Genomic DNA, 22,504 nt, shown 5'->3' with positions numbered 1-22,504 from the left:
GGCGGCGGCGGCGGCGGCGGCGGCGGCGGCGGCTGAGCGGACGGCCGCAGGCGCCACCGCCTCCATAGCTGTTTACCCGGCTGCATTGTGGGAGTTCAACTTCCGTCGCCGCCAACCGCCGCCAACTGCCGCCACAGCTTTCGCCGCCGCCGCCGCCCACGCCATGGGGTCCGTGACTGACGACGAAATCATACGGAAGCGTCTCCTAATTGATGGAGATGGCGCTGGAGATGATCGGAGAATTAATCTGCTAGTGAAAAGTTTCATTAAATGGTGCTACTCTGGATCCCAGGAAGAGGAATACAGCCAGTACCAACGTATGCTGATCACGCTGTCCCAATGTGAATTTTCAATGCGCAAAACTTTGCTGGTATATGATATGAATCTCAGAGAAACGGAAAATTATGAAAAAACTTACAAAGAAATAGAATGTAGCATTGCTGAAGCACGTGGAAAAATTGCTGAGTGCAAAAGGCAAATTCTTCAAGCAAAACGAATACGAAAAAATCACCAAGAATATGATGCATTGGTAAAAGTGATCCACCGTTATCCAGACAGGTGTGAGACATTAAAGGAACTAGAGGCTCTGCGTAAAGAATTAGAGCATCTTTCACATATTAAAGAAAGTGTTGAAGATACGCTGGAATTGAGAAAGAAACAGTTTTTCGTTCTTCTTACTGTCCTCCATGAACTTAATCAAACACTGGAAAATCATGAAAAGTCCTCAAAGGTAGAAGCAGCTCAAGAAACAAGCATGGAAACTGATCCTAAACCATAGACCAACTAACCACTCACCATTCCCAAGAATATTGAAGTAGCAACATTATCTTAGTGTGTTCAGAATTTGTTGTGCTCTTGAGACATTTAAAGTTTTGGCAGTGAACTACTTTGCTTTTAAATATTAATGCACAGTTCATTCATATTTCTTCACACAAAGGAACATGACTTCATTATATATTTGTTTTTATTGAAATGCCTTTTTTATACTTAAAAGATAGGAAGCAACATCCAAAAATGTTTAATAAGATGTTTTCAAGCCAGATATGTGCTTGTTGGTATTCTAGGTAGTTTTTGGTCACAAAATAAGTGGAAGATAGTGAGAAGGTGGCATTTCTAGGATGTATATGAGAAAATGAGTCAATTTCTGGAAATCGTTACCACTTTTGAAAATGAAGCCCATGAATAGGCTCTCAGGAGGGCTGTGACCTTGTGAAATTAAGTACAAAATGTTTGTGATGTACACTTATTGTGGGAGAGTTCCCATGATAGTAAGAAGCACTGATAGCAGAGGTAATTACAAGATGAAAAGTAAATCAATACGTATTACTTTCTAGATCTCTGTCCTTAATACTTGACCAATGTGGTTGTTAAATGTTTTGTTGAAATGTTTTCTCTCTATCGTTTTGTTCTGTAGGAGTCATTTTCAAGAGTCTTGCAAAAAGGATTTCATGATCTTTTTTAAAAATTAAACTAAATCTGAATCACTTGTAATTGTCTTAAGTATTGAATTACATGTCTAATACTTCTTTAGGTTCCATTCTTATCCATTTATTTTAGTTCAGAAACATGGCACTTTGCATGAATCATACCTTAATAATGTTACATTTTTGTAATTTTAATACAAACTCGTATCTTTAAAAGAATAAAAAAGATGGGGCTTCCCTGGGGGCACAGTGGTTGGGAGTCCGCCTGCCGATGCAGGGGACACGGGTTCGTGCCCCGGTCCGGGAAGATCCCACATGCCGTGGAGCGGCTGGGCCCGTGAGCCATGGCCCTGGGCCTGTGCGTCCGGAGCCTGTGCTCTGCAACAGGAGAGGCCGCGGCAGTGCAGAGGCCCGTGTACCGCAAAACAATAAATAAATAAATAAATTTAAAAGCTAAATAAAAAGCAAGGTGGAGGAAACTGTTTAATTTGCTAACTTTTATCTTAGAAAGGGTGTTGGAACAAAAACATCTGCTTACACTTAAAAACATACATAGGAAGAATGAGCGAGCCGTAAAAGATGTTTTTAAATAGTTACCTACAGAGGAGGGAGGGAATGGGGTAAAGAAGATAAGGATAGAAACTAAATTTCTTTGAAGATAACTTATTTTGCACATTTTTTACATAATTTTAAAACAAAATTTTAAAAAACCCAAAATTTTACATTTTAAAAAGCAATTCCCACAAATCAAAAACAAAATGAAAATAAGTGCCAAACTGATGGCATAACTATTCCAAGTAACTTTATACCATAAAGTTATAGCTGACTGAACGTTCTTAGTGACATATATCCTAAGGACAAAAAGAATTTGAAAAGATCTTAAACTGCTTTTTAGTTGTCATATTGTTGGTTGAGTGTTGGTGTTATTTTTCTGAGACTGTTGTGTACTGTGAGATAAAATAAATGAGTGATTATGTGAACTTTCTGGCACTCTCAGTGTGGTTGAGACCTGGGGTTCTCAGAAGGTGTGAAAGCAGATACGGTTGCAGGACACATAGTCCTGAATTTGAATTGGAAGCACTGGAAGTATCAACAATGATATATCTTTAAATGCTTTAAAATTTGTAAATTTATATTTCCTAGCTCCGTCCAGACTAAAGGCCTATAAAAAATGATCAGCCAATAGTAATAAGTATCATTGGCACCTAGATTGTGGTCTCTTAAAATGCCATTTTCTCTTAAAAGACATTCAAAGACAACGAGGGTTGTGTCAAAAGGGCTCAGGATCCAACTTAGAGAGGTCCCTTGCCAAAAACAGGACAATTTGAACACCAGTAAGGGTAATAACTGTAACAGATTGAATATATCAAATATGTTTAAATCCATGAGTTCACCATGTCACTTTAAAAATTAGCTAATTGGTCAACATTGGAGGATAATACTAGCAAACCAAGTCATTATTTTGCAAAATGGTAAAAATTTATCCCGACTTTCCTATTTAAATTGTACCATAGAGTGGTACCATAGAGTAGATGAGAGAAGTTTCTTATTATAGAAAAGAATAAATGAAGAAGGAATGTTAGAATTAGAACATCGCCGTTTTGCAATCCCTAATGGACTGCGTTGATTTTCAAGGCCACTAATATCACAAAAAGAGAGACAACCAGACACTGTGCGCCTCCTAATGGGAGACCTTATCACCACGCATGAAGTAATCTCACCAAATAAATTGTCCCTGAATCTGATCAAGACTCTAAATCCAAATACCAATTTACCGAAAATACAAAGAAACAGAGTTCAGTGGGAAAAAAATACCACAGGAGTACAATCAGCAAAATCCAGACTGTGGAAAACTATAGCTATAGAACAAATCCTCTCCCCACCACCTTTTTAAAAATAAATAATTGCAAGAAGAGAAAGAGAGAGAGGAAGGCAAAACCAATAGGTTAAAAGAGACAACAAACCAATCTCAATATGTGGACTTAATTTGAATACTGATTTAAACTAACTAAAATAATTTTTAGTTATTTATAAAATAATTTTTAAAGTTATGACATTTGAGAATCAGAAATTTTTATCTTTTATGATATTAAAGAAATTATTTTCTCTTTAGGTGGTACTATGCTTATTTTTTTAAAGAATCCTTATCTTTTAGTATTCATACTGAAATATTTACAAACGATTACAGATACATAAAATAATATGGTAACTTAGAAATACTACTTTTCTCACATTTTATAAAGTAATGTTATTCAAAATCTTCAGATACATCTTTAACATCAATGTTTTCCTCATTACCATAGATGCTTTGAGTCAATCTCCCAGAGCATGTCAGTTTCACTTCCAGCTAAGTTGTAAAGACTCTCATAAAATAAGTCAAGTCCTTTCTAAAGAATAACTTTTAGGTGGAAAAAACTTACCTTTATTTTAGACTTATTTGTTATCTGTGAATTTCCTGACAGCAGGAGTCACATATTTTCATCTTTTTGTTCTCCCAGAGCCTAATACAGTAGCTTACCTCTGTAAGTAGCCTGTGCTCCTATAAGTTACAGGAGGGTAGGTACTGTGTCTTATGTTCACCACTATGTACCTAGCACCTAGTACAATGTCCAGTATGTGGTGGGTATCCAATACATTTTGATGAGTAAATATTTATTAGTTTTTTTAACTCTTTCTCATATGATCATATATTTCCTCATAAAACTTCACATATATGTATACCTATGTACGTATATACGAGTAATTTTTCATGTTGGCTTCCCCACAGGTTTGTAATTTCTGGAGGGCAGGGACCAATGAATTACAATGCTTAGTACTGTCCACAGACACCTCACACAGCATGGAACACAGCAGGAATCTGGAGCGGGGCTGTGGTGCGGAGGGAGGGATGACTGATTTCTTGACTCTAAGACTATAAAAGCAAAATATAAAGAGTAAGGTCAATCATCTAAAATATTCAGGTTGAAAATCAACTTGTTGTTTGTTTCCCTAGTTTAGACTGGTTAATCACAGTCTAAAGTCACTGAATAAATGTTCATCCACTTTCTTTGTCCTGCCAAAGAAAACAGAGCCATTGTCAAACACCATCAGCCACAGCATTTGAAAGGTCAGGCTTGAATGTGAATGTGTGGCCCTTGATTGGATCCTGGTTCAAATAAGCCAACTATTTAAAAAAACTATAAGGTGCTAACAGAAATTTAATCAACTGGATGGGTATATGATTATATTAAAGAATTACTGTCAATTTTTAAGTAAAATCATAATACAGGAGTACATCATTTTATTGCACTTCACTTTATTGCACTTCACAGATATTGTATTTTTTACAAATTGAAGGTCTGTGGCAACCCTGCATGAAGCAAGACTATTGGCACCATTTTCCAACATCATTTGCTCCCTTCATGTCTCTGTGTCACATTTTGGTAATTTGCAATACTTCAGACTTTTTCATTATTATTATATTGTTATGGTGATCTGTGATCAGTGATCTTTGATACTACTGTTGTAATTGTTCTGGGGCACCACATACCATGCCCATTTAAGACAGCAAACTTAATCGATAAATGTTGTCTGTGTTCTGACGAGCAGTTCCCCATCTCTCTCCCTCTCTTCAGGCCTCCGTATTTCCTGAGACACAACGATACTGAAATTAGGCCAGTTAATAACCCTACAATGGCCTCTAAGTGTTCAAGTGAAAGGAAGAGTTATACGTCTCTCACTTTAAGTCAAAAGCCAGAAATGATTAAGCTTAGTGAGGAAGGCATGTTGAAAGCCGAGATATGCCAAAAGCTAGGCCTCTTACACCAAACAGTTAGCCAAATTGTGAATGCAAAGGAGAAGTTCTTGAAGGAAATTAAAAGTGCTACTCCAGTGAACACACGAATGATAAGAAAGCAAAACAGCCTTACTGTGATGTGGAGAAACTTTCAGTGTTCTGGATAGGAGATCAAACTAGCTAGTCACGACATTCCCTTAAGCCAAAATGTAATCCAGAGCAATGTCCTAACTCTCTTCAATTCTATGAAAGCTGAGAGAGGTGAAGAAGCTGCAGAAGGAAAGTTTGAAGCTAGCAGGGCTTGGTTCATGAGGTTTAAGGAAAGAAGCCGTCTCTATAACATAAATGTGCAAGGAGAAGCAGCAAGTACTGATACAGAAGCTGCAGCAAGTTATCCAGAAGATCTAGCTATCTCAGATAATCGATGAAGGTGGCTACACTAAAGAACAGATTTTCAGTGTAGACAAAACAGCCTTCTATTGGAAGAAGATGCCATCTAGGACTCTCATAGCTAGAGAGGAGAAGTCAGTGCCTGGCTTCAAAGCTGCAAAGGACAGGCTGACTCTTGTTAAGGGCTAATGAAGCTGGTGACTTTAAGTTGAAGCCAATGCTCATTTGCCATCCCCAAAATCCTAGGGCCCTTCAGAATTATGCTAAGTCTATTCTGCCTGTGTTCTATCAATGAAACAACAAAGCCTGGATGACGGCACATACGTTGACAACACGGTTTACTGCTATTTTAAGCCCACTGTTGAGATCTACTGCTCAGAAAGATTCCTTTCAAAATATTACTGCTCATTGACAACGCCCCTGGTCAACTGAGAGCTCTAATGGAGATGTACAATGAGATTCATGTTGTTTTCATGCCTGCTAACACAACATCCATTCTGCGGCCCATGGATCAAGGAGTCATTTTGAATTTCAAGTCTTATTATTTAAGAAATAGATTTGATAAGACTGTAGCTGCCATAGATAGTGAATCCTCTGATGGGCAGGGGCAAAGTAAATAGAAAACCTTCTGGAAAGGATTCACCATTCTGGATGCCATTAAGAAAATTCTTGATTCTTGGGTAGAGGTCAAAATAGCAACATTAACAGGAGTTGGGAGGAAGATGATTCCAACCCTCACGGATGATTTTGAGGGGTTCAAGACTTCAGAGGAGGAAGTAACTGCAGATGTGGTGGAAATAGCAAGAGAACTAGAATTAGAAGTGGATCCTGAAGATGGGACTGAATTGCTGCAATCTCACCATGAAACTTGAACAGATGAAGAGTTGCTTCTTATGGATGAGCAAAGAAAGTGGTTTCTTGAGATGGAATCTACTCCTGGTGAAGATGCTATGAAGATTGCTGAAATGACAACAAAGGATTTAGAATATTACATGAACTTAGTTGATAAAGCAGTGGCAGGGCTTGAGAGGACTGACTCCATTTTTTTTTTTTTTTTTTTTGTGGTACGCGGGCCTCTCACTGTTGTGGCCTCTCCCGTCGCGGAGCACAGGCTCTGGACGTGCAGGCCCAGCGGCCATGGCTCATGGGCCCAGCCGCTCCGTGGCATGTGGGATCCTCCCAGACCAGGGCACGAACCCGCATCCCTTGCATCGGCAGGCGGACTCTCAATCACTGCGCCACCAGGGAAGCCCCTGACTCCAATTTTGAATGAAGTTCTACTGTGTGTAAAATGCTATCAAACAGCATTGCAGGCTACAGAAAAATCATTCGTGGAAATAAGAGTAAATGGATGTGGCAAACCTCACTGTTGTCTTATTTTAAGAAATTGCAGCAGCCAGCCCAGCCTTCAGCAGCCACCATCCTGATCCATCAGTAGGCATCAGCATCAAGGCGAGATCCTCCACCAGCAAAAAGATTATGACTTGCTAAAGGCTCAGATGATGGTTAGCATTTTTTAGCAATAAAGTATTTTTTAATTAAGGTATGTACATTTTTAGATATAATGCTATTGCACACTTAATACATTACAGTATAGTATAAACATAGCTTTTATATGTACTGAAAAACCAGCAAATTTGTGCAACTTGCTTTACTGCAATATTCACTTTATTGTGGTGGTCTGGAATTGAACCTGCAATATCTCCAAGGTACGCCTGTATTGTAATATGGTGATTATGTCATTTTTTTAAAAAAAAGGGCCCTTAATCTTAAGTGATACATACTTAATTATATGATGTCTGGGATCTGGAGAATGGGTAGACCCATAAACGAAACAAGATAGGTTGTTTGTTCATTGTTGGAGCCAGGTCATGGGGTACTTCAAGTCTCTCTACTTTGGTATATGCTTAAAATGTTCCATAATTTCAAATATATTAAAGTTTGCTTAAAATCATAAAAAATGAAAAGAAAGGAACATCAAGTCTCATTGGTCTGTGCTCACTGCAGAGTCCTCACCAGTTGATTATTACTTCCTCTGATCCCGTCTTTATTTATGGCTGAGAGGATTTCTTAACCATGGATTTCCAGGGTTCCTATGAATGGGCTTCAGAGGATTATGTGTGAGGGTGCATTTTTCTTGGGAGAGGGTCCATAACTTTCATCAGATTCTCAGGGGAGCTTGTGACTCAGAAAATATTAGAATCATAAGAACCACACTGTATAAGTTTAGGAGAAAAAGGAAAGGAGGGAGGGAGGGAAAGAGAAAGGGAAAGAAGGATGAACTAGAGAAAAGACCCTGTTTCTGTATGTCTTACTGGCTCATGAGAATGACCCACTATGTAAATGTGTATTGACTTGGGTGCCTACCGGAAGGACTAAGTAAGATAAAAAGAACTCAGAGGGTTAAATACACATCAAAACATTGAAATTGCAAGGCACATCGTGAGAAAGAAAGCACTGTTACAAGCCTTGACAAATGAATGAATTATAGCTGAGTAGCAGACCAGATTCTCACTTACAGTTAATGGACAAGTTAAAAGGCACTGGTGGGGCTGAGTCTTACATAATGGCCCCAGATCCTTGAAGCAGACACAGAGGCTGCAGGCGAGGGAGAAGCAGCAGGCAGTGGAGCCCACCTTGAGCCCTCTCCCTGACCCCTCGCTGTGGCTCCACTCTGAACCTGCAGGGTGGTAGTACTGCCAGACTCAGCTCAGCCTCCCTTCCTGCAATCAGTCTCGACTCTTTCACCTCCAAAGCCCCTTTCATCTTTTTTCTTTAATTAATTAATTAATTTTTTTTTTGGCTGCGTTGGGTCTTCGTTACTGCGCGCGGGCTTTGTCTAGTTGCGGTGAGCAGGGGCTACTCTCCGTTGAGGTGCACGGGCTTCTCATTGCAGTGGCTTCTCTTGTTGTGGAGCACGGGCTCTAGGTGTGCAGGCTTCAGTAGTTGTGGCACACGGGCTTAGTTGCTCTGCGGCATGTGGGATCTTCCCGGACCAGGGCTCGAACCCGTGTCCCCTGCACTGGCAGGCGGGTTCTTAACCACTGCGCCACGAGGGAAGTCCCCCCCTCTCATCTTTTATCCAATGGTTTCAGGTAACACCCTCCTACCCCACCCACCCAACAACAACCAGTATTTATTGAGTTCTGATACACAATTATTTTAAATCAACAAATACAGAAGTGACTTCCAGGGTTTCTAATCAACAAACTGAGTCACCACAATTAGTACTGGGAACAAATATTTACTGAGCACTTACTGTATACCTAGCATTGTGCTTTACATATCTTACCTCACTTAATCCGCACAACAGTCCTAAATCAAGGCTAAGTAAGATCTCACAAGAGTTAAGTGAGATAGGAGGAACGTCAACTCAAGTCTCTCTGTATTAACATTATATACTACAATGCATTAACATCATACACTAACATTGCCAAAAGCAAAGAACCTGGTCATTTTAGTGAGCTCTGGTCACCTAATCATGGATTAATGTCCACAGTGAAAACAGCTCAAGATTGTCATATTATTACCTTCTTGTACTTCACACTGTCTTTACTGCCCAGAATTCCAATACTTCTCCATCTCCTTATTCACTTCCAACTCCCTCTTCATCCAGAAAGCCCATGAATTCTCACCCCCTGTAAAGCCCATCACTGAATCTGACCCAAAGATCCCCAACTCTCTAATACCCTCAATTTGACTTCCTCAATGAATGCAGACAACCTATAGCAAGAAAAAGGGGTTCCATGAGGATGTATGCAGCTGTTCTAGACCCCCTCTCAGTGGCCGTGAGCTCCTGAACACCCATGAGCTTCCTATTCTGACACTTCAGCAGCCTGCTAGGGGCCTAAAATTCCAAAGTGGCTCTGGTTTCTCAGTGACTTTTTTATTGAACCCCACTTGGAGTCACTCCTGTTCCATACAACTTACTAGCTAGCACATCGTGGTTGGCAGAATAATGGCCCCCAAAGGACTTGCACATCGTAATCCCTGGAACCTATGAATACGTTACCTTACACGGCAATGGGGAATTAAGGTTGCAGATGGAAAAAGGGTTGCTAATCAGTGGACCTTAAAATAAGGACATTATCTGGATTATCCAGTGGGATCAATGTAATCACAAGGATCCCTAAAAGTGGAAGAGGGAGGCAGAAGAGTGCAGCTGGAGAACGAGGTTTGATGACAAAAGCAGGGTCTGAGAGATGCTGTGTTGCTGGTTTTGACTGTGAAGAAAGGGAACTGCAAGCCAAGGAATGCAGGCAGCCTCACGAAACTGAAGAAGTTAAGGAAACAGATTCTCCTCTAGAAGCTCCAGAAAGAAACAGCCCCGTCCAACACGTTGATTTTAGCGCAGTGAGACTTGTGCTGAACTTCTGAACTACAGAACTGTAAACTAATCAATTTGTGTTGCTTTAAGCCAGTAAATTTGTGGTCATTTGTTAGGGCAGCAATAGACACTAATACATACATTAATGGCTTTCTAACTAGCAAAACCAGAGTAAACTTGTTACTACCTTACAGGAAACAACCAACCTCTCCATTATCTCAGATTTGCTGCTGTTACCTAGCAGCAGATTTAGAACACATTGCTCTTCTGTGTCCTGATTACCACTGTGGCAGGCTTAACTGAGAGCCCTGTCTACCCTGCCAAGGCAAACCATGAGCTAAGACAATTATCCACAAGTTCAGAAGGAAGTAAATTTGCAAACTGAATTGTCCCCCCAGCCTGCCTCAATTCTCTGCTTGGCAGGAAAGTCCACACCTCTCCTACTGAAGCTCCCCAGTAGAGCTGGTGATGCCAGATAAAGAGAATGCTCACATGTTCCCCAATTCCCACACAGGAAAGGAACACCTAGTGCATGGGGAGGGGCTGGAGGCGGATGGATTGTACATTGCAAGGCAGTAACAGGAGAAGCTGCTATGGTTGATACTTTTGTTCAGTAAGATTCAGCAAATACATACTGACTGCTTCCCATGAACTGACCATGACCCTCAGAAAAGTTATCCGCTCTCTACAGAGCCATTCGTTCGCTCAGCAAATATTTATTGAGCACAAACACGTGCCAGGGCCGCTGAGCACTAGCCTCCGAGAGTTTTTCGGGTCTACTTTAAAACATAAAGTGTGACTCTTCCCATCTGCCAAGCTTCCCAGTTATCAGCCATTCACCAGGATTTGTTATTCTGAAGATTTCTTCAAAATTTCCCGTTCTAAGCCGGCGTGATTCACATAAAAGCCTTGGTAATTGCCCAAATTCACTTGCTCCCCTCTCCGCCACTTGCACCCTCTCTGAACCTCCCTGCGCTTCCCAGCACCACTTGGCTCAAGTGCTTCTGGTTTCAACCTCTCCAGCCTTCTCTTCCAAAAATTCTTTCTGCTCAGTTCTGAAAGTGCTGATCGGGAGAATTTTGAAGCTACAAGTTGTCCCTAGTTCCAGTCCAAACTAGGAGCTCTCCCTCAAGCTTTCTGATCTCCTTCCACTCTTACTATCCCTTTTAAGAGCTCACCGACTCCTAAAATTGCAATAACCACCTCCGGAGATCTCATCAAAATTCAATAACGCAGGGCTTCCCTGGTGGCGCAGTGGTTGAGAGTCCGCCTGCCGATGCAGGGGACACGGGTTTGTGCCCCGGTCTGGGAAGATCCCACATGCCATGGAGCGGCTGGGCCCGTGAGCCATGGCCGCTGAGCCTGCGCGTCCGGAGCCTGTGCTCCGCAACGGGAGAGGCCACAACAGTGAGAGGCCCGCGTACCGTAAAAAAAAAAAAAAAAAATTCAATAATGCAGGCCTTCATTAACTCATCCTAAACTCCACCAACAGCTACCTAGCTGGCCTCCTTCATTCCAGCTCTTCCCACTCTAATACATCCTTTGTACACCTTGCCACACGTATCTTCCCAAACACGTTTAAGTGCTCATTTTTAATCAGTCACCGGTCCAGGTGTCAGAGACACAAGCCACGGTAATGTAGAGTGATTAAGGACACTTATTTAGAGACAGCCAGCTCTGCCACTTCTTAGAAGTTACTTAACCACTCTACATCTTGGTTTCCTCATTTGGAAAATAAGCATAATGAGGGCATGTAAGTTGCAGGGTTATTGAGAGAATTAAAGGAGACAATGCATGGAAAGCACTTGGCAGCGCACCTGGCACGTGGCAAGCACTCAATACAAGTTAACTTACACAACCAACAACATGAAAGGGAGCTGGCAGGTTAGCAGCAGAGATGAACATGTAGATTCCACAAGTAAGGGATGGAAGAAGTTATAGCACGTGGTGGTGGTTGTGAGCAAAAAAGAGTGAGTGATAAATTCTGATGATGACGTGGAGCCAGAGGTTAAAGATTCAAATGGAATATTCTAGGTGGAGAAGAGGGGAAAAGTTTTCCAGCTAGAATACCTGAGCGAAGGCACAGCAGCAGAGAAAGGAGAGCTTCCGTGTAATAAAGCAATGGCCGTCTGAGGCTCTGGGCTGATACTGACAAGACCAGGAGCGCCTTAAAGAGAAGTACATTGACTCTGGACACAAGAGAGTCGTTCATTCACTCAGCAACTGAGCACAGATTTTATACCAGGCACTGTGCAGATGACAAGATTTTCAACCCGGTCCCTGCCCTCATGAAGCTTCTATTTGAAAAGATAGTAATCAAGAAATCAAAACAAGAACACTCCAGATAAGTTATATATACTATTAAGAAAAGAAAGCAGAATCATATGAACGAGATTAACTGTGAGTCGAGGCCAAGGAAAGCCACCCTGAGGAGGGGGCATCTGAGTTGAGTCACGAGAAGGCCCAGGTAGAAGAATGTCCACAGGAATGACAAGAACAACGCTGTTGAGGCGTGAAGGAGCTGGTCACATAGAAGGAACGGAAAGATAGCCAGTGCAGGGGTGCGTGGTGAGAGAGTGGAGGAGAGGTCGTCAGGGAGGGTGGGCAAGGCCCTGGTCACAATGAAGCTTGGTAGGCCACAACAGGGAGTTTGGATTTTATTCTAAAGTGCACTGGGAAGCCACTGAAGGGTTTCCAGATAGGATATGACATCTGAATTGTGTTTTTAAAAGCTCTCTCTGGGGGACTTCCCTGGTGGTGCAGTGGTTAAGAATCTACCTGGCAGTGCAGGGGACATGGGTCCGACCCCTGGTCCAGGAAGATCCCACATGCTGCAGAGCAACTAAGCCCACGTGCCACAACCACTAAGCCTGCGCTCTAGAGCCCGCGAACCACAACTACTGAGCCCACGCACCTAGAGCCCGTGCTCCACAACAAGAGAAGTCACCCCAGTGAGAAGCCCGCGCACTGCAAGGAAGAGCTGTCCCTGCTCACCGCAACTAGAGAAAGCCCGCAGGCAGCAACGACGACCCAACGCAACCAAAAATTAATTAATTAATTAGTTAATTTTTTTTAAAAAAAATCTCTCTCTGGGACTTCCCTGGTGGCGCAATGGTTAAGAATCCGCCTGCCAATGCAGGGGACACGGGTTCAACCCCTGGTCTGAGAAGATCCCACATGCCGTAAAGCAACTAAGCCCTTGTGCCACAACTAATGAGCCTGCGCTCTAGAGCCCGTGAGCCACGACTACTGAAGCCTGCGTGCTCTACGGCTTGCATGCCACAACTACTGAGCCCACGTGCTGCAACTACAGAAGCCTGTGCACCTAGAGCCCATGCTCCACAACAAGAGAAGCCACCGCAATGAGAAGCCCACGCACTGCAACAAAGAGTAGCCCCCGCTCGCCGCAAGTGGAGAAAGCCTGCACACAGCAACGAAGACCCAACACAGCCAAAAAAAAAAAAAAACTCTCCCTGGCTGCCATGCGGCAAGTGGACTGTAGAAGGAAGAGCAGAAGGAAACTGTTAGAGGCCAGCACAGTAGTCCAAACCAGAGAAATCAGCCTAGACTTAGGTTATTTAGATGTGATGCCTGGAATCTCAGTTTACACCAAGTTACACAGTCTGCTCACTTTGCAACGCCCGCTCCCTTCCACACAGCTCAGTTGGCACACAGGAGGCTTAGTTGGTAATTTTCAATCGATTGACTGTGTCTCCCCCAAGTCATCCCCATTTCCTTTCCTCCTTCTACTCTTGTTTCTTTTCCACCCTATATCTCAAGTACCCATTTGCCCATCACCTGACTCAGCCTTTACGAGGTCCTGCTGTTTCCACTCTATTCTTTGCTCTCTCGTCACCCCACTGCCCACAAAAGTTTCATGAACTAGATATAAAAGAGATAATTATTTTCTGTCCTATCCCAGAAGCACTCAGGAATTATCATTTTCACAGAGCACTAACAGAAGCCTGGGGGTTATTATGATCTTGACAATACAACTGGAACACATTCTGCATGTTAAGGACACTGTCTCCTCACATTCGTTCCAGCCTGTTCTCCCTGCTGCAGCCAGAGAAATCTTTCAGGAGGAGAATGGAATCATGATCTCATTAGCTCTCATTCTCTCTCTGGCTCCTCTCTCTTTCTCTCTCTCTATGTTATGACCCCAGAGTACATCTCACACCATTCCCCTCATTGCTTCCTACGGCTCCATCCACAATGGCCTTCTTTCAGGTCTTCTAACCAGATGTGCCTCCTCTGCTGTTCTTTGTCTCCAAAGCCCTTTGATCTCCCTCTTCTCACAGTTGACACTTATTCTTTAGATCTTTGCCCAAATTTTCTTCCTTAGCAAAATCTGTGATCTGAGACCAAAGCTGGAACCATTGTGATATACACTCACAGCACTGCATACCTTCCTTTCTAAGCACGCATCACAGTTTATAAATGATACATTTATTTGTGTGACTGATTAAAATGGTTATTCACACACAAACATACACACACAGAGACACACTCAATGGGATCATCTAGTAGTAAACTATTACCGGGAAGAAGAGGAGTGAGTCAGTGATACCCATTTTGCTACAAACTCAAGTTTTCTCTGCCTCTTTACAGAAACCATCCTGACGTCAACATGGCCCTTGTTTCAAGACCTGTCATCCTTCTGAGAAGGTCCATCATTCTCTTCACAGCCCTCCACTTCAGACTTGACCTCCCTTCAACACCTCTTTCCAGAGCAGTAACCACATTGTCACGTGATGGGCACAGGAAAGGGGGGAGTGAGAATTCAATGAGTTCCCACTCCTATACTGGTTGCCACACAATAAACATCATTTTACAGAGCTCTTTCACAAACAGCACCTCATTTCGTCCTCAAAATCACCCTGTGAGGTAAGCAAAGCCAATAATATCATTCCCATTTTGCTAGATGCGGAAACTGTGGTTCAAAGAGGCAAGTGACTTACTCAAGGTCACAAAGCCTGTGAGAGGCAGATGCAGGATTTGAACCTACAGTCTCTGACCCCTAGTCCAATGCTTTACCTTACATTAGCCACCCCAACAGTTGGGTTATCAGCTACTTAAACCTAGTTTCCTCATTCCTTTAAATAAACACCTGTTCCTGACCCCTTAATACTTCCCCAGCCCATTTCCACTTCCCTATCCAGAACTTGACAGCTGGCTGTGCAACGGGATGGAGGGAGTCATAAAGCTGACCACGCTGACAAGGTTTAGGGTTTGGTCTCAGCCTCAAGTCTTTTCCAGCTCTTCCTCTGAGCCAGTGAGGAACCAGAAACCCCCTGAAAGAAAAACACAAAGAGGAGACATGCCTCACCAGAGCAAGGTCCCTGGCTACCCTTTCTCCCACGTTCCAGCAGGACACGGCAAGGCCAGAAGCCAGCCTCTTTCCCAGCAAAGAGGATCCGAGGAGAACAGAGGTCGCCGGCCGCGGGCCGTCAGGGCTCCTCAGCCGGCCACGCAAAGGATGCGGCTCCCCCTTTTGGCCCAAGGTCACCCATTCGCAGCCCGGGCCCGATCCCCGACCGCCCCGAGCGCCCCCTGGTGTCCCGAGCTGGCCTCCCCTCGCCCTCAGGGAGTGGCCTGCGGAGCCCCGACTCGGGGGCAGAGAAAGGAGGGTGGGCAGAGGATGAGGAGGCTGAGCCCCGGGGAGGGGCGGGAGGCGGGGCCCTACCTGATAGCTGAGGACGCCGTCCGGCTCGTTACTCCCGGCCCGCATGGCGGAGCCCAACTAGGTCTCGCCCGCGGGCTCCAGGCCGAACGTCAGCAGTCCAAGCACTCTGGTCGGGTTTGAGGAGATCGCCCGAGCGGCGACCCCTACCCTGGAGCCAGCAGTCAACCATCAACCGCGGCCGCCTCCTCCATAGCCGCCGGCCCGCGAGGCCTCGCCGCAGCCAATCAACGCGCGGCCTGTGCGGCCAATCAGGGCGCGGAGCACCGGAGGCCGCTGTCCGGCGGTACCCTGGACTACCAGGAGGAGGAGGAGGGAGCCGGGAGAGCCAACCGCTCCGGGGCCCGGTTGCCATGGAAACCGCCGCCCTCCCTTTAGGGGCCTCTGGGTTTGAAGGTCCTTCCGACTGCTTGCTAGAGATTGAAAATTTCGTGGTTCTATTTGTGGATGCACCTGACCCTTGAAAACTGAGAAAGTGTCGGTTTTGTCTATCGTGATTTTGTTCCTTGGGTGTTGATTTTTAAATTCTGGGGAACCATCCCTTGGGGTTGCAGAAGGAAGGAACTGAGGGTGAGGGGGAAGGGCCTTCTAAAATTACTTGTTAATCCTCGAGGTACTGGTCAGCTTAAAGAGTATTAACGAGAAGCAGGCAGGCAGTGATCCGATCCCCTCCATGGACTCACTGCAGTTTAGGTCTTCTCCCTGGGTCTCAGGTTGGCAGTACGAGCACGGAGTTGAGCTAAGGATGACTGTTGAAATAATTCCACAGAAATGCTTCCAGCTTTTCCGAGAAATGATCTAAGGCAAGTTATTTAACCACAGAAGAACTACTGAGCTAAGGCAAGGTTAGAAACCCATGAGTATCACATTCAGTTTGATTTGGTTTTAAAAGAAAAGAGGCTGGCCATAATCCAGCCAATTCTCTGTCCCCAAGAGGAGGAAAAAGGGGTTTTTGCTTTATGTCCACTATCAGGCTGTGGGTGAGTCCACATTATTAAAGGAAAAAGAACAGTTGCAAATCATCCTCAGCCTCCAAAGAAGCTACACCTGGGGAAAATAGTATGGTTGGTGCATGTTCAAGTTTCAACCCCTGCATACCACTCCTTGTGTTGGCCCTAAAACCTGAAACAAGTTTGTGCTTCAGTGTCCCTGAGGCAGAACCATGTTCCTGGTCTCTGGTTTAAGGCCTTGGTCCTGTTTCTTAGTGTTCATTGCCACAGTCTCTTCCCTAATTCATCACTTCACTAATCCTGACCCTTGAATCTGGAATTCACCCCCATTTTTGCCCATCGAAATCTTAATCATCCTTCAAAGTTAGTCTCAAAGGCTACCTCTTCCAAGAAACCTCAACTCTCCCCAACACCCCTAGGAGATGTTATCACTCCCTCCTCTGAATCTTCATAGCACCTCATAACTTTCTTATAGCAGTTACCATGCTGTGGTTAAGTACTTTCATTAAACGTTGACTTTAGCTTACTATAATATTGTAAGTTTTTGAAGGCAAAATTATTTTTCCTGTGCTCTTCTGTATACTTCACAGAGCCTCAAAAGAATGCTGGGCACATAGAACATAGCTATAAATATGTAAGTTATACAAGTTGTATAAATATATATACATAATTTCTAAATACATAAGTGAATATATGTGCTTTTAATTCAGTCTAACCAAAAACAAATTGAACACCTACTAAGGACAAGCCCAAATGGCACTGAAGATGCAGAGAAATCTAAAATAAAATACAGGGAGTTCCCTGGTGACACAGTGGTTGGTAGTCTGCCTGCCAATGCAGGGGACACGGGTTCGAGCCCTGATCTGGGAGGATCCCACATGCCGCAGAGCAACTAGGCCCGTGAGCCACAACTACTGAGCCTGCGCTCTGGAGCCCACGAGCCACAATTACTGAGCCCAAGGGCCACAACTATTGAAGCCCACACGCCTAGAGCCCGTGCTCCAAAACAAGAGAGGCCACCACAATGAGAGGCCTGCGTGCCGCAGCAAAGAGTGGCCCCTGCTCGTCACAGCTAGAGAAAGCCCACGCGCATCAGCGAAGACCCAACGCAGCCAAAAATAAATAAATAAAAATTAATTAATTAAAAAATAAAATAAAATACATATCTCCAAAGGGCTTACAGTCTAATCATGGAAATAGTATATATGTTAATATGATGACAAGATAATAGAACATAAAACAAGAGCCATATGAGTAATATAAACAACAAAGTTTATAAAAATTCAGAAGAGAAAATGATCTTTATGACTTGGGACACTTTAGGAACATGACACAGAGGACATGGGTTTGGGCTAAATCTGAAAACAGTCGAGCCAAGGTAAGGAGAGCAAGCATCTCAATTCTTGGGCAAAGATTTAACAGTAGGAATGCACATGACCCATTCAGGATAGCCACAACTTGGACCAAAGCAGAAAGTTATAGAGAAGAGCAGTAGGAAGTAAAAATTGTGGTAAAGAAAAACTATGACCAAATTATAGAGAGCCAGCTAATTAGTTCAGACTTTTTTTTCTCTCATGTGATAGAAAGTAGGACACTGCTGAAAATTTTAAAGAACACTTCCATGCACCAGGCCCAGGGTTTAAATGCACTGTGTCATTTAATATTCCTAACTCTCCATTATTTCTCCATTTCACTGGTAAGAAAACTGAGGCTGAGAAGTTTAGCAGCTTTCTCAAGGTTAAGCAGTCATAAAGCCGGGATTTGATCATTTATTAATTCAGAACATATTTACTGAGAATCTATGTATTCAGCATTGACTGTTAGGGAAACAGCAATAAAACAAACAGGGTCTTGACCTCTTGAGCCGTACAGTCTAGTGGGGAGACAGCAAACAAGTAAAAAGACAAGACAATTACAGGTTATAAGAGCTGCTGTGAAGTAAATTGCAAAGTTATGTGATAGAGTAATGGGCGTGCGGGTGGGGAGAGCTACGTTAGATGGGGTGGTCAGGGGGGCTTCTCTGAGGAGGTGAGGAGAGTCTCATCTGATGAGATGAGTCAAGGATGAATCTGTCTGATTCTAGAGTTCTTGGCCACAATGCAACACTGTCCTATGTAAATGGTACCATTGCTGAAATCTACCACTGGGGGCAAGATGGGTTAGAGGGGGAAACGTGAGGCAGGGGGTCATTTATATGGACTCTGGTAACGTGGTAATTCAGGAGGGGCCAAGGATGGCAACCAAAGGGAAGATGTGTCCTCCATTCCCCACTCCCTAGAAAGCCAGCTCCCATGGTGCTCTCATGAGAGTGGGCATGAGTGGTCAGGGCAGGGAGAATGAGGACGTAGAGGATTCCTGGGAGCTCTAGTAGGTCTGATTTTCCTCCAGTTCAAATGTAGAAAAAGTCAGAGCCTCTGGCCCTTGACTCAAGGTCAAGAGCCCCATCTTCTGGTCTGTTGTGCAAATTACAAAAGGAACTAGGCTGCCCTGAGGCAGCTGCTCTCTGGAGCACTGCAGATAGGCTCTCCCCTCCCAGGGCTGTTCTGGTTTCTCCTTCCCAAAGGAGGCTAGCTCACTTGGCTCCAGCCTCCAGGTTCTAGGCTCCCAGCCACTACTGCTCCCTACACTGCTTGGAAAAGTGCAGATACGCTGCTCTCAGCCTGGCCAGCAAAGAGGTGTGGGAGGAGCTAGAAGGAGGATTTTCAGCCAAGGACACCACCTCACACTGATTATTCTTCTAAAGAAAGCAGAAAAAACAGCATTCTTGGCCTAGAAGGAGTCATAAAATGGACAGGAAAATGCAAAATATGGGTAAAGACAGAGACCACACACACACACACACACTCACACACACACACACACACACCACAGGGAAGCAAGGAGGCTTGCAGCAACTCTATGAGGTAGGTTCTATCATCCCATTTTACAGATGAGAACACTGAAGACTGAGGCTTAGAGATGTAAGTTGCCCCAGTTCACGCAGCAAGCACAGTTAATAAACGGAGACGCTGAGCTCTCAGCTCAGATGTATCTGATTGCAGAATGCACACGCTTAACCACCTACTGCCTCCCATGGGGCTGCCTGGGCTTTTGTCCTTCCCTAACTTTTGTAGCCTCCCACCCTCTCTTCGTGGCTTCCAAATGTGGCTATCCTTCCAACTTTGTCTCTACATCCTTCCTCCTCTAACACCAGTGTTCTTAGACTTTGGTGGGGAGAGGTTAGGTCTTGAACCCCCGGGGACATGGTAAAATCTGTGGGACTCTCTTTTCAGGTAAGTAAAAAGAGCCCCAAATTTTCCACTAGGCACCTTACCTATATATATATTTTTTTTAATTTATGAGGAGCAAGAGCCCAGTGTTTTTATTGGATCATTTCTTGCATTTGAAGTACTCCTCAATGACATCCTTGGCCTGAGGCTCTGCCGTAGTCCTTAACCACCACACAATTGCAACCGACCACTTTACAGGGTTTTCCCTCTCTGTCAGTTTTACAGAGGCCTACCCATTCCCCTAGTTTCTTGCTGTCATCAACCTTAATCAGGTTGATCTGGTGCTCAGCACAAAGGGCCTCCACGAACTTGACATACATAGGCTTATCACAGCTGGATGCAAGCACACAGAGATGGGCTTGGCGCTTGCCTAAGGCTTTAGCAGCCTCGCGAATTCCACGGGCTAGGCCACCGTGGATGAGGGCAGTCTTCAGCACCTCCTGCAAAGCAGTGTTAACATCCATTACACCTCCAGCAGCAATGCCTTCTTCGGTCACGGCGGTGGGTTACAGTTGTAGCCGAATCTTGAATGCACCCGAGCTTCCCCCTCCGCGCGAAGCAGGGAAAGAGCACCTACATTATTTTTAAACATTGGTTGGAAAACGTTGAAATTCTCTTATTCAGAGACAAAAAAGGCGCAAACACAAGAAACTCAGAAGGTCTGAGAAAAGTGTTCTCACATCATTGCAACCAACTTTTCCATCTAAAGCATCTTAATTTCTCCATCAACTTACCATATTTCTTGCCCTGTTTAAACTGTCAAAAGAGCCGCCAGGGCTTCCCTGGTGGCGCAGTGGATGAGAGTCCGCTGGCCGATGCAGAGGACACGGGTTCGTGCCCCGGTCTGGGAAGATCCCACATGCCGCGGAGCGGCTGGGCCCGTGAGCCATGGCCGCTGAGCCTGCGCGTCCGGAGCCTGTGCTCTGCAACGGGAGAGGCCACAGCAGTGAGAGACCCGCGTACCGCAAAAAAAAAAAAAAAGAGCCGCCAGGGCAGAGGTTCTAGTAGACTACGGAATACGATTTTCTTTGTTCACAGCACGCTGCCATCCTGGGACACCACACATCATAGGGAAGAACAATGAAGCGCCACAAAAACTGACTCTTGACTGGGAAAATCACTCTCCCTCCATTTGTCATCATCATCCTAGAAACTGCCTATACTGGGGACTTCCCTGGCGGTCCAGTGGGGGGTGCTTTCATAGCCATGGGCCCAGGTTCAATCCCTGGTCAGGTAATTAAGATCCTGAAAGTCACACAGCCAAAAAAAAAGAAGAATAAAAGAAATTTCCTATACTGTACTCATTTACACCTTGTTCCAGACTAAAGTAAGGTTCTGGTAGACGGAACCCACGTAAACTGGCAGAAACCTACGTTCTGCTTTCTCTGGAATCACAATTGAGATATGTGGACAGAGGCAGAAGGAAAGGACTTATAGAGGGATCAGAACAAAACAGAAAAGCAGGCCTTGAAGAAAAAAACTTTGGGATTTCCAGATCCACATAGGAAGGAAGTCATTCAGGAATTTAGGAGAAACAGGTGTTAACCAAGGACCACTTGCCAAGTCCTTGATATCAGATTTGAACACATTTGTATTCATTAAATACATTTATCTTATCCGTTTCTAACCAAACCTCGCCCTGCTTAGAAATCAAGCCTGTTTACAGTGGTTTCACTCCATATCTTATCTTCTTGGGGAGAAGACCTCTTGAGCTTGTTATGCTAAGCAGGGAAGTTCTTATTTCACTTGTAGCCAGTAGGCCTAGTATATCCTTAAGGTGGCTGCAAATTCAATACCGCACATCTGTATAATTCTATATGCTCAGTGTTTTTAATACCTTATCTCATTTCTCTCCAACGGGTCTGTAATTGTACACAGAACACTCCACAGACTAGAAAGCTGAAATGTGCCTAAAATAGGGACTTGCCCAAGCCAGTTAGTAGCAGAGCTGGGTCAAGAACTACTCAGGCTTTCCACTTCATCGTGTGGATTCCTAGAAATATAATTCCATTCAGCCGCTTCCTGCATAAAGTTGAATTGCCTTCAATTGAACAGTGAATTGTGAATCTCCTTTAGAATTGACATGAACTCCCCAGAGCAGAAACCAAGGGCTTCCCCTCTGTTACCCTTTCCCATCAGATTACAGCTTCATATAATTTCCACTTTGGAAAGCTTGTCAGTGATACCCATTCATTAGTTTACTGAACAAACTCTCATGAAGTTCTGAAAATAACTATTACTGCCTCTTATCTCTAGAAACATATTATCTGACATAGATATAAATTCAACCCGAGCTACTTCTACTCGCATTGAAACACCCCCTTGAGGCCTTTTATTTTGCAGTTAATAAAAAAGAAAAGAGACCTATTCAGCATTTGGGCTGGGGCAAAAGGGGCTAGACATAGAATTTGAATGTATCTCATGGTTTTACCTTTTTCTACCTCTAATCTTTTGCCAAATTGAAAAGGCCAGCCTCCTTTTTAAAGAAGGTAGAGTTTCTCTGGTCCTTTCTTATACAATATAAGAAAGAAAGAGTATTTGCTAGATTTACCACAAACAACGAGGACTATGAGATGGTCAGTCAATGAATAGCAGAGAAAAAAAATCCAGCCTTGAAGCAGATATAGAAACACTCAGCTTTGTTTGGGGTAGGCAAAATGAATAAGGGCCATTACAATTTGTTTTT

At 43.9% G+C, this 22,504-nt stretch overlaps 1 protein-coding gene and 2 pseudogenes across 5 annotated transcripts in view; 1 reads left to right on the top strand and 2 right to left on the bottom strand.

The window, feature by feature from the left end:
• Window positions 1–15,799, bottom strand: part of SLC4A8 (solute carrier family 4 member 8) — a 79,253-nt gene extending 63,454 nt beyond the window's left edge. For 3 of the 5 annotated variants that reach the window (XM_029206655.1, XM_029206654.1, XM_029206657.1), the window contains exon 1: window positions 15,603–15,799. Coding sequence is in view for 2 of the 5 variants with exons in the window: in XM_029206654.1 (XP_029062487.1) it covers window positions 15,603–15,647 (45 nt within the window). In the remaining 3 variants the exon portion in view is untranslated. Of the gene's footprint in view, window positions 1–15,245; window positions 15,526–15,602 lie in introns of those variants that run through there. The other 2 variants (XM_029206660.1, XM_029206656.1) reach the window with 2 other exon arrangements.
• LOC114886113 lies at window positions 164–874 on the top strand (annotated as a pseudogene).
• Window positions 15,800–19,943: 4,144 nt separating the features above from the next.
• Window positions 19,944–20,282, bottom strand: LOC114886110 (annotated as a pseudogene).
• Window positions 20,283–22,504: the final 2,222 nt, after the last annotated feature.

The sequence above is a fragment of the Monodon monoceros genome, unplaced genomic scaffold, assembly GCF_005190385.1.
Source record: "Monodon monoceros isolate NGI ecotype Baffin Bay Population unplaced genomic scaffold, NGI_Narwhal_1 Super_Scaffold_6, whole genome shotgun sequence".
NCBI lineage: Eukaryota > Metazoa > Chordata > Mammalia > Artiodactyla > Monodontidae > Monodon > Monodon monoceros.
Note: the sequence above shows the minus strand (reverse complement) of the source record. Positions and strands in the feature narration are given on the sequence as shown.